Below are 18,551 nucleotides of genomic sequence, written 5' to 3'. Positions count from 1 at the left end.
TTGACCGTTTCATGTCCAAATTTCGCCACACCCCCTTCCGCCCCCGCAAAGAACGAAAATCTGAGGCAACCACAAATCTCAGAGACTATTAAGGCTAGAGTAACCAAATTTGGTACACACACTCCTTTAAGATTTCACTATAAAACGTATATCTCAGAATTTCGCCCCACCCCCATCCGCCCCCACAAAGGACGAAAATCTGTTGCATCCACAATATTGTAGATTTGAGAAAACTAAAAACGCAGAATCATAGATAATGACCATATCTATTAGATTGCTGAATCTGGATCAGATCAGATCATTTTTATAGCCAAAAGGAACGAACCAATTTGCACTGGCTACGCAGCGCCCGACTTCACGCTCAGACTGATTTTCTGTCTCTCTCGCACGCACTCTTTGTCGTGTCGTTAAATATTAGCGGCGTCTGCCGGAGGAGAGCCATACTGACTTAGTATCGGGTATAACCGTAGAGTTGCGGTGTCCGCAGCAACTCACAACGTTCCCCCTCGTTTTGTTTGGGTTTCGTTGAATTTGATAGGTACAATTGAGCCAAAACCATTCAGTACATATTGGAAACTAGAACTAGAAACGCATAAGCGTTAAACTGTAATTATTTATAACATTAATTTAGATACCATATCAAATATGCCCTGACCCAAGATAAATAGTTCTTAAATTTCATCAGGCGCTGTCATAGTAGTATTCGTCATTTCCTTGTTGTTGTGTCGAAACGTGATCTTCTGGTCCTGCAGCATTTGCTTCTAATCCGAAGTCTCCACCGCCGTTGTTGAACTGTTGCCACGACTGCTGGCTGTGCGTCTGTAGATATAGATTGTCCCTTGCCCTTAACTGCCCAGTGGTGTCCGATACTATGCGATTGAGTTCCACAAGCGTCTGCAACAGCTGGTTGCCCTCACTCTGAACCGATTGGGGACCGGGTTCCTGCTGTCGCTGTAATCCCAGCATTGTCATTATCCGACGAACGTGCGTCTTTGATTGGACGATGTGCTTCGCGAGAATGCCGCCCCGCACATCCGCATCGGCTGTATCGATTAGGATTTGTTCCAGCTCCTGATGCAGCTTTAGGTTTTTTTTCTCGAGGTTCTTGGCCCGATCCTCCAACCTCTGACGATCATCCGGCTTAGCCACGGCCTGTATTGCTCTCAAGAGCTCCCCGCTCAGCTGCTGAATGATATCCTTCAGCCTACTGACCTCATCCTCATGCTGTTGATCCAATCGCAGCCCTGGCATTTTCATGACTGGCAGAGTCCGATCCGCAAAGATCCGATACATTGGCGTCGGAGGAACTCACGCAGGCAATAAGCAGTCTAATGGACCTGCCGCCCAACGAGTCCTGCAGCAGGCTCGTCAGCAACGACTGTCCGTAGGGAATGTATTCGGGCGCAATTTCCCCATAAGCCAAGGTGTTCAACACGTTGCCAAGGGCCACGAGACCCCCTTTGGATCGGTCAGCATCGTTGCCAAAAATCCAGCATCCCGAAGCGGCCAGATCTACAAAATTGAGCTTGGTGGTGGTTTCAGAGGTAGGGACTCCTCCACCCAACTTCCTGGCCACCAATGTTAATGTCAATATGGAATGGGATTCGGAAGGCTTCTCGCCCACTGCCCGTTTGGCAAAGCCCCGCATCAGATGATCGGTTACCTCCTGGGCGGAGCTGACCTCCAGTTCTGTCAGACCGGGCCCCGCAAGGCGGCTGCTCAAATTATTTCTTGGCAAGAGGAGGTCAAATAGCTCCTCCTGGTAGATCTTCACGAACGAACAGCTCACACGGAAAGTGTACGACTTCTTCAGAGTTGAAATGTACTGGAAGAGGTAGTGCACGGCTCGCGGAATCAAGCCCACTTTGTCGTCCATCACACCATTGAAGTCCGTGCCCATGGTGTAGGTCTTGCCGCAACCCTTTTGGCCGTAGGCCAAGATGGTCACGTCGAATCCCTGAAGAAGTCTCTTCAACCTCGTCTGGACACAGGCCTCGAAAAGATCCTTCTGGGTATCCCTTTGGTCGAAAACATAGTTAAAAGCGAAGCTTTCATGGAAATCCACCGACACATGGGGCAATCCGTCCGGTGTTCGCTTCACCGCAGTGCTGCTTTTACATTCCAACTCCATGCTGTTCATTGGACGCAAGCGCACTGCTACAGACATCGGGGTATCAAAAAAGTGGGACATCTTCGAATCGAACAGCGAAATTTCGATCGGTAAAATAAACTTATTTTTGGTTGGAGTAACAAATTCCAAATGAATACTTATTCCAAATGAATACTTAACTTTCTAACAGATGGCTCGACTTGTTACAATAGGGATACTATGTGAGACTAATACCAATGTCTTATTTGTATTTTGACATAGATTACAAATGTTGTGTGAGGTAAGAATCAAGCGAAAAGAAAAATTTGCCTAAAACAAACAATTTAACAAATTAGAAGAAAAAAAAGAAGTTTAACATCTCTCCCCGACGGGGAATTGAACCCCGGTCTCCCGCGTGACAGGCGGGGATACTGACCATGCAACAGGCCCTCTTCTTCCACCATCTTTGCTCATTTTGTTTCCTTCCCGGGTTCGTTTCGGTTTCTGTTCTTCTCTGTTCTCCTCTCTGCTGCACTTCGCGGTCCCAAGGTGAGAGGTGTTAAAGTTTTATGGAATTTCAACAACGATAAATTATAATTACACGCAGCGCTGCGCATAAATCTACCCACTCTCGCTCATAAATGCCTGCACACTCCCATAGATACACACATATACAGGCAGTCCTCAGTCCCGAAGCGACTTAAAACGCGTCAAAAATAATTTGTAAACACATCAAGAATCCTCCCCCTCCGGCATTAACACCTTTTGAGGGTGATTCGAGCCCTGTCTAAATATATTAAATACGAAATTAAACGCAAAACCAAAACCGAAGGTCCCGCTACTCTGCCTAGAACCACACGATAAAGAGAACTAAGAGTATATTCTAACCATTTTCAAGTGTAGCATTTGGCAAGATGCTTCCAACATCCTCGATAGTATAGTGGTCAGTATCCACGCCTGTCACGCTGGAGACCGGCGTTCAATTCCCCGTCGGGGAGAGATGCAAAAATTCTATTTTTCTTCGCTTTTTGTTAATGTTATTTTTATACCCGGTACTCGAAGAGTATAGGGGTATATTAGATTTGTGGTGAAAATGGATGTGTGTAACGTCCAGAAGGAATCGTTTCCGACCCCATAAAGTATATATATTCTTGATCAGCATCAATAGCAGAGTCGATTGAGCCATGTCTGTCTGTCCGTCCGTCCGTCTGTCCGTCTGTCCGTCCCCTTCAGCGCCTAATGCTCAAAGACTATAAGAGCTAGAGCAACGATGTTTTGGATCCAGACTTCTGTGATATGTCACTGCTCCAAAAATATTTCAAAACTTTGCCCCGCCTACTTCCGCCCCCACAAAGAGCGAAAATCTGTGGCATCCACAATTTTAAAGATACGAGAAAACTAAAAACGCAGAATCGTAGAAGATGACTATATCTTCTAGAGTGCAAAATCTGAACCAGATCGTATAATTATTACAGCCAGAATCAAGAAAACAATTTCACTCTTTCTCGCTCTGTCTCTCTCTAACACACAGGTTTCATGGTCGGTTTTGCCAATTGCAAAATATGAGTTCAAGGATCTCAGAACCTATAAGAGCCAGAGCAACCAAATTTGGTATCCACACTCCTGTGATAGGACCTTGATAGTTTCGTGTCAAAATTGCGCCACACCCCCTTCCGCCTCCGCAAAGGACGAAAATCTGGGGCGTCCACAAATCTCTGAGACTATTAAGGCTAGAGCAGCCAAATTTGGTATCCACACTCCTGTTAGATCTCACTATAAAACGTATATCTCGAAATTTCGTCCCACCCCCTTCCGCCCCCACAAAGGACGAAAATCTGTGGCATCCACAATTTTGAAGATACGAGAAAACTAAAAAAGCACAATCATAGAGAATGACCATATCTATGAGATTGCTGAATCTGGATCAGATCGGATCAGTTGTATAGCCAAAAGGAGCAAAACAATTGGCTGTGGCTACGCAGCTATGCGTTCGCCCTCTCTATCTCCCTCTCTCTCTATCTCTCTGCCCTGAAAAAAATAAAAACAACCCCCGGCAATGCAAGCCCTAACTGCTGGCAGGCGATGTCTTCTTCTTTGTTTTACGCTCAACGTTCTGACCAATACCCCTTTACCCGATGCCCCTCTCTCTTCAAACAAGCGCACCGCGGTGTCTGCTTGTCCATGTCTCAGTTCAATCACCCCCTCCCACATTAACAAATCAATCTGTCCATTTGCCTACAAAGAGACTAAATAGAGAGAGACACACAGCATGCCCAGCAATATCACTTGTCCAAAGAGGAAGAGCAAGAGCAATGAACATAAATATGTAAATAAATAAATAAATAAATAAACATTATATAGTATGTGTATATGCAGCTGTTTGAATGAGCCGTTATGGTTAGGGAGTGGAAGGGGGACCAGCGAATGCAAGTGTGAAACTCATATATGTAAATGCCTATAGAAAGAATGAGAATTGTCTGTAAAAAAAACCGCGAAATCTAAACACCAGGGGCTCTCTCACTCTTTCCGCAAATCAAAAAGAGGGAGAGAGCATCACCCAGGCCCAGGCAATTGGTAAACAATTTGTTAACCGTTACAGTAAGGGAGGGGGACACGAAAATGTTTTTACTCCAAATATGCGTATGGAAGAAATGAGAAAAAAGCCGCTCCATTTTTTTGCGTTATTTGAGTTATTCTCTCAGTTCTCTGTCCCACACAGACAAGTGTTCTCTCAATAGAGCAAATATCCATACATACAAAAGCTGAAAATGTCAAACAATGTGACGTCATCACCACAGCTGCTCTCTTTCAGCGATTATCATACGGCACCTCATTGGTGAATTCACTTTCTATGTCTATTTGGAAAACATGAATTCAATTGTCCGTTTGTTCCGCAAGCTTCTCTGCCCCACTCAGAAAAGAGTTCTCCCAACTGTCTGTTCACATCCTTACACATTTACATATGGATGCAAGTGTCTTTATTAACAAGATGACGTCATCACCACACTTGCTGTCTTTCGGCGATTATCATACGCCACCTTATTCGTGCATTCACCATGTAAGAGTCTTTCCGCATGCTTTGACTGCGTTCTCTCTTTTTTGAGTGACTCACTCGTAAAAAGACCGCGAAATCTCAATAGGCTGTGTTTTGGTGGGACCAGTTGATATCGAGCCAGGCAGAGCGATAGAGACTTTTTTCCGATTACTGATTTCGAATTAAACCCATTCAAACTAGTTTAGCTTTTAACTTATTAAATAAAAGTAGTGCTTGCTTATTAAGGTATAGGGCCTTAGTTTTTCTGCGCCGATCGTTAGTTAGAAACTAATAACAGTTGCTAACTTTCGTCGTTGCTTCGCGCGCTTTTCGGTGCCTCTGCTGGCGTCACTGGAGGCTGAGGCCGGACGTCGCTGCCTGCATAGCGGCTGAGGACGGACGTCGCTGCTGCGCTCGCCAGGGGACGTCGCTGCCACCGATTGCTGACGCTTTGGGAAGTTAAAAGTTAATTTACATTAATTATATATTATATATATGTATATTATATATTATATATATATTTTATATATATTATATATTATATATATAATTATAGTTTTATAATATATATACATATATAAATATATATTATATTGTATTTCATTATTAGTTATATTATTATTACTATTATATGTATATATTATATTCTTACTATATAGTTTTTCTTATTTTTCTTGTTTAATTATATTTTACATACATTTTGTCATGCCTCGTAGGCTATCTGCTTCTCAGCAGTCTCAGAGACGCAAATTGAGAAACAGATCAAATAGAGATAGAAATTTAGGAAATTTAGAAAATATCGAGTTGATTGAAAATAGGGAACTTGTAATAGCTGCACCCCCTGAGTTCGTTGAACCAGTTAGAAACCAAGAGCTAGAGACGGAAGGACTAAATCAAGAGACTGCTTGGCAGGTTTCCGGTGTAGGTCAGGAAGAGCAGGCAGCCGTCGCTGGCGAGCAGGTAGAGAATGCACAGAATAGACGACAAGTGTCCGTGCGTCAGTCCGTACGTTTACGGAACCAACATGTAGAGAATATAGAAGAAAGAGTAGAATTGAGAACACGACAGGGGCAAGTGGTCAACACTGAGCGTCGGTTCAAACGCAGAAGGAGCCAAAGGTATAGGGCTACAGAGCAGGCACAAAATACCGCCGAACATGTACTGAGACGAACAGACTCTCGCATTAGACATGAGGAGCAAGTGGCCGATACTGTGCGTCGGTCCAGACGTAGACAGGACTCGGAATATAGGGCACGAGAGCAAGAACAAAACGAGGGGGAACGTTGTGAGTTGCTGCGGACACCGCAACTCTACGGTTATACCCGATACTTAGTCAGTATGGCTTTCCTCCGGCAGACGCCGCTAATATTAAACGACACGACAAAGAGTGCGTGCGAGAGAGACAGAAAATCAGTCTGAGCGTGACGTCGGGCGCTGCGTAGCCACTGCAAATTGATTTGTTCCTTTTGGCTATAAAAATGATCTGATCTGATACAGATTCAGCAATCTGATAGATATGGTCATTCTCTATGATTCTGCGTTTTTAGTTTTTTCAAATCTGCAATATTGTGGATGCAACAGATTTTCGTCCTTTGTGGGGGCGGATGGGGGTGGGGCGAAATTCTGAGATATACGTTTTATAGTGAGATCTAACAGAAGTGCGGATACCAAATTTGGTTACTCTAGCCTTAATAGTCTCTGAGATTTGTGGTTGCCCCAGATTTTCGTCCTTTGCGGGGGCGGAAGGGGGTGTGGCGAAATTTGGACACGAAACGGTCAAGGTCCGATATCACAGGAGTGTGGATACCAAATTTGGTTGCTCTAGCTCTTATGGGTTCTGAGATCCTTGAACTCATATTTAGCAATTGGCAAAACCGACCATGAAACCTGTGTGTTAGAGTGAGACAGAGCGAGAAAGAGTGAAATTGTTTTCGTGATTCTGGCTGTAATAATTATACGATCTGGTTCAGATTTTGCACTCTAGAAGATATAGTCATCTTCTACGATTCTGCGTTTTTAGTTTTCTCGTATCGTCGAAATTGTGGATGCCACAGATTTTCGCCCTTTGTGGGGGCGGAAGTGGGCGGGGCAAAGTTTTGAAATATTTTTGGAGCAGTGACATATCACAGAAGTCTGGATCCAAAACATCGTTGCTCTAGCTCTTATAGTCTTTGAGCATTAGGCGCTGAAGGGGACGGACAGACGGACAGACGGACGGACGGACAGACGGACAGACGGACGGACGGACAGACAGACATGGCTCAATCGACTCGGCTATTGATGCTGATCAAGAATATATATACTTTATAGGGTCGGAAACGATTCCTTCTGGACGTTACACACATCCACTTTTACCACAAATCTAATATACCCCAATACTCATTTTGAGTATCGGGTATAAAAAATACAGGAGAACATATAGTTAGAAGAACAGATGCACAGATTAGACATGAGGAGCAAGTGGCCGATACTGTGCGTCGGTCCAGACGGAGACAGGACTCGGAATATAGGGCCCGAGAGCAAGAACAGAACACTGTAGATCATATAGTTAGGCGAACAGACGCACAGATTAGACACGAGGAGCAAGTGGCCGATACTGTGCGTCGGTCCAGACGGAGACAGGACCCTGACTATAGGACAAGAGAGCAGGAGCAGAACACTGTAGAACATATAGTTAGGCGAACAGACGCACAGATTAGACACGAGGAGCAAGTGGCCGATACTGTGCGTCGGTCCAGACGGAGACAGGACTCGGAATATAGGGCCCGAGAGCAAGAACAGAACACTGTAGATCATATAGTTAGGCGAACAGACGCACAGATTAGACACGAGGAGCAAGTGGCCGATACTGTGCGTCGGTCCAGACGTAGACAGGACTCGGAATATAGGGCACGAGAGCAAGAACAGAATACAGGAGAACATTTAGTTAGGCGAACAGACGCCCAGATTAGACATGAGGAGCAAGTGGCCAATACTGTGCGTCGGTCCAGACGTAGACAGGACTTGGACTATAGGACAAGAGAGCAAGAACGGAATACAGAGAGGCGACAACGCATACGTTTAAATAATGAAAGGAGACGCATGTTAGAAAGAGATCAGGATAGACTTCGCAGGGTCCAAGAAAGGAGCTTAGTAGATCGTAGGCGTATCTCGCGAGCGCGAGACACTCTGGCACGCCAAGCTGCTCGTGCTGCAGCACGACAGTTAGAAATTGACGCTGCCAGAACCGCTAGTCAAAGAGTTAGCCAATATAGGAGCGATAGCAGCAATAGAGTTGAGCAAAATTTAAGAAACGCCTCCCGAATGCAGCAGGAACGAGAAAATATCTCCCAGGAAGATAGGGCTCAGATAGAACCCAGAATCAGGCTTAGTGGCCTAGAAGCTCTGAAAGTAGTTTATAACAGGAATGTAAAGCTGGGTCCTGATCAGGTTTGCCTTTCTTGCAAAGGCCTGTGGTTCCCCAAACAAATTTGTAAGATTCCTCGCGTCCTTTTAGAAAGTGATTGCGATTTTAGTGCTGAAATTTTCGCTCTTGAAAGCCTTTTAGAATTCCCTTCTGATTGCCCAACATTAAAATTCTGCAGAACATGTCATAGCAACATTAAGAAGCGTATAAAGCCTAAGCTTTTCTTCAATGAATTAGATTTCCCCACGCTGCCCGACTGCTTGAAGGGGCTTACTCCATTAGAGGAACGACTGATTTCTCCTCGACTTCCATTTATGATAATTAAGCCTATATTGCCTGGGGGGCGAGGTCAAAATTCCATTAAAGGGGCAGTGGTAAACGTCCCTATTTCGGTAAGCGATATCGTGAAGGAGCTTCCACGAGCTTTCCATGAAGCCCAGGTAATTCAGCTCCACCTCAAACGCAGAAAAGAGTATCTTCATGCTTTCATGGCTGAAACCATTAGACCTTCCAAAATTTTTGAAGCACTTCGTTATTTAGTTACCACAGATTTGTATAAAAAGCATAATGTTGTAGTTAACGAGCAATGGATCTCTGGTTTCACATCCGATATTGTTCCATTCGTAGCATCTCAAGCAGACGCAGCCTTTTTAGAAAGTATGCAGAATAGAGATAGGAATGTAGATACGGAGCCGGCCCATCCCGACGAGGAAGTAGAAGCCGAAGAGCTCAACCCTGGAGGTCAGGAAACTCTGCTTGAAAACAACATACCATTTGATGATAGGATTATCAAAATCGCACCAGGTCAAGGCCAACGACCTCTCGACATGATTCTAGACATTGACTCGGAAGAGTTATCCTTTCCCACTATTTATGCAGGCGTCAAAAGACAATCTTCGCAAAGTTTTACAACCATTGTTAGATCAGAGCTTCGAAATGTAGATAGGAGAGGTTGTAGAACTGACAAACTATTCTTCAATTATAAGAAGTTAGAACTCATTAAGATTCGAAATAATATTTCAATCTGCTTACGTAAGCGGAGCACTTCCAGTGCAGTAACGGCAGCTAACGCTCTTAATGAGAATTTCATAGGGGGGCTTATTAACCACGATGAGGGATATAGGGTTCTTCGCGATATTCGATCGTCTCCGGCTCACTGGGAGGATGAAAAGAAGAAGGTTATGGCCATGATTCGTCAGTTCGGCCTGCCGACTTTTTTCATTACTCTGTCTGCTGCTGAAACGCGGTGGCCAGAGTTGCTTGTTTTGCTCAAAAAAAACGTAGATAGGGAGATCATTAGCGAAGAAGAAGCAATGAATCTACCCTACACCGAAAAGGACCGTCTTATCAGGGCAGATCCAGTTACTTGTGCTAGGTATTTCGATTATAGGTATCGCGAGATTTTAAAAGTTATGAGGAATCGGGAGGGCATTTTCGGGGAAAACTTCGTCATTAAATATTATTGGCGTGTTGAATTCCAACAAAGAGGTTCCCCCCATATTCACGGCATGTTTTGGCTGAAAGATGCCCCAGCAGTGGACTTAACCAGTACAGAGTCAATTTCAACAGTTATAGCCTTCATTAACAAACATATTACAGTAGATGTCACAGACTCTGAATTAGCTCCGTATGTTGAATACCAAAAGCATCGGCATAAGGACATGTCATGTCTTAAAAAAGCCAATAAAAGTGGAAAAAAAGTTTGTAGATTCGGTATTCCATACCCTCCAATGCCCCAAACGGAGATATTGAGTCCACTGCCAGAGGAAACTCCGAACCTTGATTTTCACCAAGGAAATTTTAAGAAAATTCAAGACCTACTGAATTCTGATCAATCCTCTGATATGATTGATCACTTGAGCATATTTGAGAACTTTCTTTCGCACGAACAAGTGAGCCTCAATTACGAGGACTACAAATATGCAATTTCTTCTGGTTTAAAGAAACCACACATTTTTCTAAAAAGGTCATTTGCTGAAATTTGCATTAATGCTTATAATAAACACATCATTTCAATGCAAAGGGCCAATATGGATATCCAATACATTTTGGACCCTTATGCATGCTGTAGCTATATAATAAATTATATAAATAAAACCCAAAGGGGTATTTCAAAGCTTATGCGCGAGGCGGCAAAAGAAGTTCAAGGGGGCAATTACACGATTAGACAAAAGCTACAGCATATTGGTCACAAATTTATTTCTGGCACTGAGATATCTGCTCAGGAAGCCGTATATTGTTGTCTAGGAATTCCGTTGTCCGGAACTAGCAACAAATGTGTTCAAGTAAATACTTTCCCTCCAGAGCAACGAGTTCGAATGCTCAAATCCACAAGCATCCTACAAAATATGCATCAGGAGTCCACTGACATATTCGTCAAAGGATTGCTGGAGCGGTATGAACAAAGACCAACTGATCTTGAGGGCCTGTGTCTAGCCGATTTTGCAGCAAATTATGAATTTTCTAAAAACGGGAAAAGAACCTGCCAAAATAGAGATGATGAAGAGGACGAAGAAAATGAGGCACAAGTAGAAGTTTTTATCCCTCTCCGCGATAATAGTGGTTTTATTAGGGAAAGAACTAAGCCGTCCATTTTAAAATATATGAGGTTTAATATAAATACAGATAGGTCAAACTATTTTAGAGCATTAGCTATGCTGTTTTATCCGTGGAGAGATGAAGAGAAAGATTTAGTGAGCGTAAATTGCGAGGATCTTTATAATAATCATCAGGAGTTGGTAAATTCAAATTTCCAAAAATTCAATGCATTAGGAGATTTGGAAGACGCGCTTAGGAGGGCCATGGAAGCCGAAGAGAATAGGGAGGAAGGTGAAGAGGTAGTTGATGAGGCAATTGCTGAGGAGTTTAGGGCTTTAGCGATTCCAGAAATAAGTTCCCAGATAAATGTTTTGAACTTGAATGACCAGGCAGCGGATCAAGATAGAAGTATTCGATTAATTAAGCTTCCTCCTATTGTTTCCCTTAATATTTTAGCTAATTTGATTAGATCGCTTAATTTGAAGCAAAAAACCTATCTCACCCATGTTCTGCATAATGTGAGAAATAAGGCAGTTTTTTATGAGTTTGTAGGTGGCGGCGCAGGCGTCGGCAAGAGTAGAACCATATCTACCATTTTTCAGACCATTTCCCAGGAGTTTAATCGTAGACCAGGATCTAACCCAGAAACTGTTAAAGTTCTGCTGTGTGCTCCCACAGGAAAAGCTGCATTTGGTATTGGAGGTGCCACACTTCACTCAATGTTTTCTTTACCTCTCAATCAATCCAACCATGCTTTTAAACAATTGGGTCCAGATTTGTTAAATACCTTGCGTTCAAGATTTATTGATCTTAAAATTCTTATAATTGACGAAATTTCTATGGTCGGTGAAAAAATGTTTTCATATTTGGATATGCGTCTAAAACAAATATTTTCAAGGCCCGAGAGTCCTTTCGGTGGCATTTCTGTTATCGTGTTTGGCGATCTAAGGCAGTTATGTCCAGTAGGTGATCGTTGGATATTCAAATCCTCATCAGGAGCGCATAATCCATACAGTGCGATAGTTGGCTCTAGTCTCTGGGATGGCTTCAAGTTTTTCGAACTTACAGAGATAATGCGACAGCGAGATGACCAACCTTTTGCAACCGCACTAAATAACATGGCATCGGCCGTAATGACGTCAGAAGATATTCAATTGCTTAGGGACCGAATAGTTCACGGCAGTGAAGCACCAACAGATGCGATCCACTTATTTTATAGCAATAGCGAGACAGATAAGTACAATAAGGAGAAGCTATCATCGATTATGACTGCAGAATATACTTCAATAGCTTTAGACTCCATCAAAGCCGAGCATCTTAACCCAGACATCAAAACAAAATATCTGGACTCTGTTAAGAGTTTCAAAACTTCGAATACACAAGGCTTGTGCACTTCATTGGTTCTCAAAACCACGGCTAAATATATGATGACAGTCAATGTAGATACATCAGATGGTCTTGTTAACGGAGCCACTGGTGTTTTAATGCAGATAGATCTCAGCTCATCCAATACTCCCGAACTTCTTTGGATACATTTTCTCGAGGAAAGCGTAGGAGTTAACGCACGGTCAAAGCGCAGCCATAGTAACGAATCTTCTTGGACCCCAGTTCAGAAAACTACAAAAAGTTTTCAATACCATCAAAATGAACAAGTTACTATTGACCGAAAACAGTTTCCGATTGTAGCTGCTGAAGCTATAACTATTCATAAGAGTCAGGGAGCAACATACAGCAAAGTGGTCGTCCACACTTCATCCAATATGCAAAAAGAAGCATTGTATGTAGCTTGTAGTAGGGCCACCAGTGCGAACGGACTTTATATCGTTGGACCACTCATTCCTTCGAGACCCAAGCGGGACTGTCCTGTCGCGAAAGAGATGGAGAACTTGCGTTCCGCTAAGTTACTTCACACCCACTTCGATTGTTTACTCAATCCGTCCGAATTAAATATTTTCTTCCATAATACGGAAAGCTTGCACTGCCATTTTATCGATGTCTGTTCTGATCAGCTAATGCTCAAATCTTCTATTTTGTGCTTCGTTGAGGCTTCCACATACTCTAATGAAGCTTATAATATTCCTGGCTTTTCCACAGCAGTGCGGTTAGATTGCCAGTCCGTAGCCAGCGGAGCTAGACCGAAAAGAGGCATTCTAATATTCGTTAGGAATGAACTTTTGAATCATTGTAGTATTATTGAAAGTAATCGATATTATGCGGATTCCGGGAACTTATCATCTCCAGTGTTCGAGTATGCTTTGTTTAAGTACAAATCTGTCGGTTTTATTGTTATTTACAGAACCCCCACGTATCCGTTGCGAAAGTTCGAAGCAGAATTTGAGGTCTTATTTCAACGGCATCCATTTTTAGATAGAAATTCCGTAGTGTTAGGAGATTTTAATTTATGCCTTCGTACCCTTTCAGGTTGCTGTAAGAAAATTTATGAATTCCTTTCAGAAAGGAATTGTAGGTCATTGTTAGATTTGAACTCGTCCACAACCAATTGCGATACGCATATTGACTGGGCGTTTTCAAACATTTCCGATAGCAGGGCCACCGCGCGCACCTTTGAGACTATCTATAGTTATCATAGTGGAATTTTAGTTAATGTTAGAGAGGCAGAAGACTAAACTTTTTTGGTAATCAGGCATTAGTGTAAATATTTAATATTTTGTATTATTTAGCCGTATTCTGAATTATATTAATTCTTTAGTCTTTACCTTTGTTAAACCTTTTTTATTTTTATCCGTTTTATTATTTTGTTAATTAAGTTAAGGTTGAAATAGTTTTATTATTAATCATTTCTATGTATGTATATAGGTATTCTTGTTAGTTTAGATATTTTTTATTTTTTATAAAGGATTGGAATCCTTTTTTTAAATTTTTGGGGAATATGGAGCTTAAAAATGCTTTTAAAAGCAGCTCAAGTCGACTCGTAGGTCCCCAAGATTATATTTTGGCTAGAGTGACCCCATTGCATCGTGATGGCCTCCCCGTGGTGTTCCCTGGGTACCAATTTAATGTATTAAATTGGGAGCTAATTCGAGCGGCGTTTACGTATAAAATATATTTTATAACTTACATTCATGTATGTAGATCATAAGCTCACGTATATACTGACTGAGTACCGGGTATAAAGTAGAGCCGCGGCCTTTGCCGCGGCTCACAACGTTCCCCCTCGTTTTTGTTTGGGTTTCGTTGAATTTGATAGGTACAATTGAGCCAAAACCATTCAGTATATATTGGAAACTAGAACTAGAAACGCATAAGCGTTAAACTGTAATTATTTATAACATTAATTTAGATACCATATCAAATATGCCCTGACCCAAGATAAATAGTTCTTAAATTTCATCAGGCGCTGTCATAGTAGTATTCGTCATTTCCTTGTTGTTGTGTCGAAACGTGATCTTCTGGTCCTGCAGCATTTGCTTCTAATCCGAAGTCTCCACCGCCGTTGTTGAACTGTTGCCACGACTGCTGGCTGTGCGTCTGTAGATATAGATTGTCCCTTGCCCTTAACTGCCCAGTGGTGTCCGATACTATGCGATTGAGTTCCACAAGCGTCTGCAACAGCTGGTTGCCCTCACTCTGAACCGATTGGGGACCGGGTTCCTGCTGTCGCTGTAATCCCAGCATTGTCATTATCCGACGAACGTGCGTCTTTGATTGGACGATGTGCTTCGCGAGAATGCCGCCCCGCACATCCGCATCGGCTGTATCGATTAGGATTTGTTCCAGCTCCTGATGCAGCTTTAGGTTTTTTTTCTCGAGGTTCTTGGCCCGATCCTCCAACCTCTGACGATCATCCGGCTTAGCCACGGCCTGTATTGCTCTCAAGAGCTCCCCGCTCAGCTGCTGAATGATATCCTTCAGCCTACTGACCAATCGCAATCGCTGATCCAATCGCAGCCCTGGCTTTTTCATGACTGGCAGAGTCCGATCCGCAAAGCGAAGAGTTCTCATGGTCTCGGATACATTGGCGTCGGAGGAACTCACGCAGGCAATAAGCAGTCTAATGGACCTGCCGCCCAACGAGTCCTGCAGCAGGCTCGTCAGCAACGACTGTCCGTAGGGAATGTATTCGGGCGCAATTTCCCCATAAGCCAAGGTGTTCAACACGTTGCCAAGGGCCACGAGACCCCCTTTGGATCGGTCAGCATCGTTGCCAAAAATCCAGCATCCCGAAGCGGCCAGATCTACAAAATTGAGCTTGGTGGTGGTTTCAGAGGTAGGGCCTCCTCCACCCAACTTCCTGGCCACCAATGTTAATGTCAATATGGAATGGGATTCGGAAGGCTTCTCGCCCACTGCCCGTTTGGCAAAGCCCCGCATCAGATGATCGGTTACCTCCTGGGCGGAGCTGACCTCCAGTTCTGTCAGACCGGGCCCCGCAAGGCGGCTGCTCAAATTATTTCTTGGCAAGAGGAGGTCAAATAGCTCCTCCTGGTAGATCTTCACGAACGAACAGCTCACACGGAAAGTGTACGACTTCTTCAGAGTTGAAATGTACTGGAAGAGGTAGTGCACGGCTCGCGGAATCAAGCCCACTTTGTCGTCCATCACACCATTGAAGTCCGTGCCCATGGTGTAGGTCTTGCCGCAACCCTTTTGGCCGTAGGCCAAGATGGTCACGTCGAATCCCTGAAGAAGTCTCTTCAACCTCGTCTGGACACAGGCCTCGAAAAGATCCTTCTGGGTATCCCTTTGGTCGAAAACATAGTTAAAAGCGAAGCTTTCATGGAAATCCACCGACACATGGGGCAATCCGTCCGGTGTTCGCTTCACCGCAGTGCTGCTTTTACATTCCAACTCCATGCTGTTCATTGGACGCAAGCGCACTGCTACAGACATCGGGGTATCAAAAAAGTGGGACATCTTCGAATCGAACAGCGAAATTTCGATCGGTAAAATAAACTTATTTTTGGTTGGAGTAACAAATTCCAAATGAATACTTATTCCAAATGAATACTTAACTTTCTAACAGATGGCTCGACTTGTTACAATAGGGATACTATGTGAGACTAATACCAAAATGTCTTATTTGTATTTTGACATAGATTACAAATGTTGTGTGAGGTAAGAATCAAGCGAAAAGAAAAATTTGCCTAAAACAAACAATTTAACAAATTAGAAGAAAAAAAAGAAGTTTAACATCTCTCCCCGACGGGGAATTGAACCCCGGTCTCCCGCGTGACAGGCGGGGATACTGACCACTATACTTTCGAGGATGTTGAAAGCATCTTGCCAAATGCTACACTTGAAAATGGTTAGAATATACTCTTAGTTCTCTTTATCGTGTGGTTCTAGGCAGAGTAGCGGGACCTTCAGTTTTGGTTTTGCGTTTAATTTCGTATTTAATATATTTAGACAGGGCTCGAATCCCCCTCAAAAGGTGTTAATGCCGGAGGGGGAGGATTCTTGATGTGTTTACAAATTATTTTTGACGCGTTTTAAGTCGCTTCGGGACTGAGGACTGCCTGTATATGTGTGTATCTATGGGAGTGTGCAGGAATTTATGAGCGAGAGTGGGTAGATTTATGCGCAGCGCTGCGTGTAATTATAATTTATCGTTGTTGAAATTCCATAAAACTTTAACACCTCTCACCTTGGGACCGCGAAGTGCAGCAGAGAGGAGAACAGAGAAGAACAGAAACCGAAACGAACCCGGGAAGGAAACATAATGAGCAAAGATGGTGGAAGAAGAGGGCCTGTTGCATGGTCAGTATCCCCGCCTGTCACGCGGGAGACCGGGGTTCAATTCCCCGTCGGTGAGAGATGCAAAAATTTTTTTTTCTTCGCTTTTTATACCCGATACTCAAAATGAGTATTGGGGTATATTAGATTTGTGGTAAAAGTGGATGTGTGTAACGTCCAGAAGGAATCGTTTCCGACCCTATAAAGTATATATATTCTTGATCAGCATCAATAGCCGAGTCGATTGAGCCCTGTCTGTCTGTCCGTCCGTCCGTCTGTCCGTCTGTCCGTCCCCTTCAGCGCCTAATGCTCAAAGACTATAAGAGCTAGAGCAACGATGTTTTGGATCCAGACTTTTGTGATATGTCACTGCTCCAAAAATATTTCAAAACTTTGCCCCGCCCACTTCCGCCCCCACAAAGGGCGAAAATCTGTGGCATCCACAATTTCGACGATACGAGAAAACTAAAAACGCAGAATCGTAGATGACTATATCTTCTAAAAATCAAAATCTGAACCAGATCGTATAATTATTACAGCCAGAATCACGAAAACAATTTCACTCTTTCTCGCTCTGTCTCACTCTAACACACAGGTTTCATGGTCGGTTTTGCCAATTGCAAAATATGAGTTCAAGGATCTCAGAACCTATAATAGCCAGAGCAACCAAATTTGGTATCCACACTCCTGTGATATCGGACCTTGACCGTTTCCTGTCCAAATTTCGCCACACCCCCTTCCGCCCCCGCAAAGGACGAAAATCTGAGGCAACCACAATTCTCAGAGACTATTAAGGCTAGAGTAACCAAATTTGGTGCACACACTCCTTTAAGATGTCACTATAAAACGTATATCTCAGAATTTCGCCCCACCCCCATCCGCCCCCACAAAGGACGAAAATCTGTTGCATCCACAATATTGCAGATTTGAGAAAACTAAAAACGCAGAATCATAGATAATGACCATATCTATTAGATTGCTGAATCTGGATCAGATCAGACCATTTTTTTTAGCCAAAAGGAACAAATCAATTTGCAGTGGCTACGCAGCGCCCGACGGCACGCTCAGACTGATTTTCTGTCTCTCTCGCACGCACTCTTTGTCGTGTCGTTAAATATTAGCGGCGTCTGCCGGAGGAGAGCCATACTGACTTAGTATCGGGTATAACCGTAGAGTTGCGGTGTCCGCAGCAACTCACAACGTTCCCCCTCGTTGTGACTAGACTGCAAGGTAGGAAACTGTTGCTGGTCTCCAGGAAGTGTGGTAGAGTAAGCATATTCCACTTGATTATTTAAGGGGACATGACCCGTCCTGTGCGTATTAATTGCCTTCTTTGCGGAGCCCATTGATCGGCGTAGAAACTCCTGATACCATTGGCATCCTTTATAACTGGCCATATGGCTTCCAGAGCAGTGAATGCAGGTTGACTGTGCATCTAGGGGGCGTGTGCATTGTGAGGTTTGGTGATTTTCACCGCATCTGGCACAGTTGTGATGTCTGCGGCAGTATTTGGCTGTGTGGCCGAAATCCTGGCATCGACGACATTGAGCAATCTCTGTGGATTTTCGCATCCTTTCAATCCTTATTTTTTGGCGGCAAAGGGTCTTGACTTGGTAAATTTCGTTAATTTTTGCACAAGGCTTAATATTAATGAAAAAAATATTAAGTTTTTCGTCGTTTAGGGTGCTATGATGTAGGTCTCTTACAACAATTCTATGAGGCTTTTCAGTCTGCAATTGGTATGTGTGGAATTCTATTCCAATGGCATCGAAACGATCCACAATTGCTCT

At 43.5% G+C, this 18,551-nt stretch overlaps 1 protein-coding gene and 1 non-coding gene across 2 annotated transcripts; both read right to left on the bottom strand.

The window, feature by feature from the left end:
• Nucleotides 1-599: 599 nt before the first annotated feature.
• Nucleotides 600-15,918, bottom strand: LOC6603880 (kinesin-related protein 8). Its single transcript, XM_026994263.1, has 2 exons — nt 14,950-15,918; nt 600-1,212 (listed from the first exon to the last, which is right to left on the bottom strand). The coding sequence occupies exons 1-2, from the start codon at nt 15,916-15,918 to the stop codon at nt 682-684; spliced, it is 1,500 nt and encodes a 499-aa protein (XP_026850064.1). The 3' UTR covers nt 600-681.
• A 305-nt stretch (nt 15,919-16,223) lies between these two features.
• On the bottom strand, nt 16,224-16,295 carry Trnad-guc. The gene has a single exon. It is a non-coding gene; the product is annotated as a tRNA-Asp (tRNA).
• Between the last annotated feature and the right edge of the window lie 2,256 nt (nt 16,296-18,551).

This window comes from Drosophila persimilis, unplaced genomic scaffold (genome assembly GCF_003286085.1).
Source record: "Drosophila persimilis strain 14011-0111.01,24,50 unplaced genomic scaffold, DperRS2 tig00001637-arrow-arrow-pilon, whole genome shotgun sequence".
In the NCBI taxonomy this organism is placed as follows: domain Eukaryota; kingdom Metazoa; phylum Arthropoda; class Insecta; order Diptera; family Drosophilidae; genus Drosophila; species Drosophila persimilis.
This window is presented reverse-complemented; position numbering and strand designations above follow the sequence as displayed.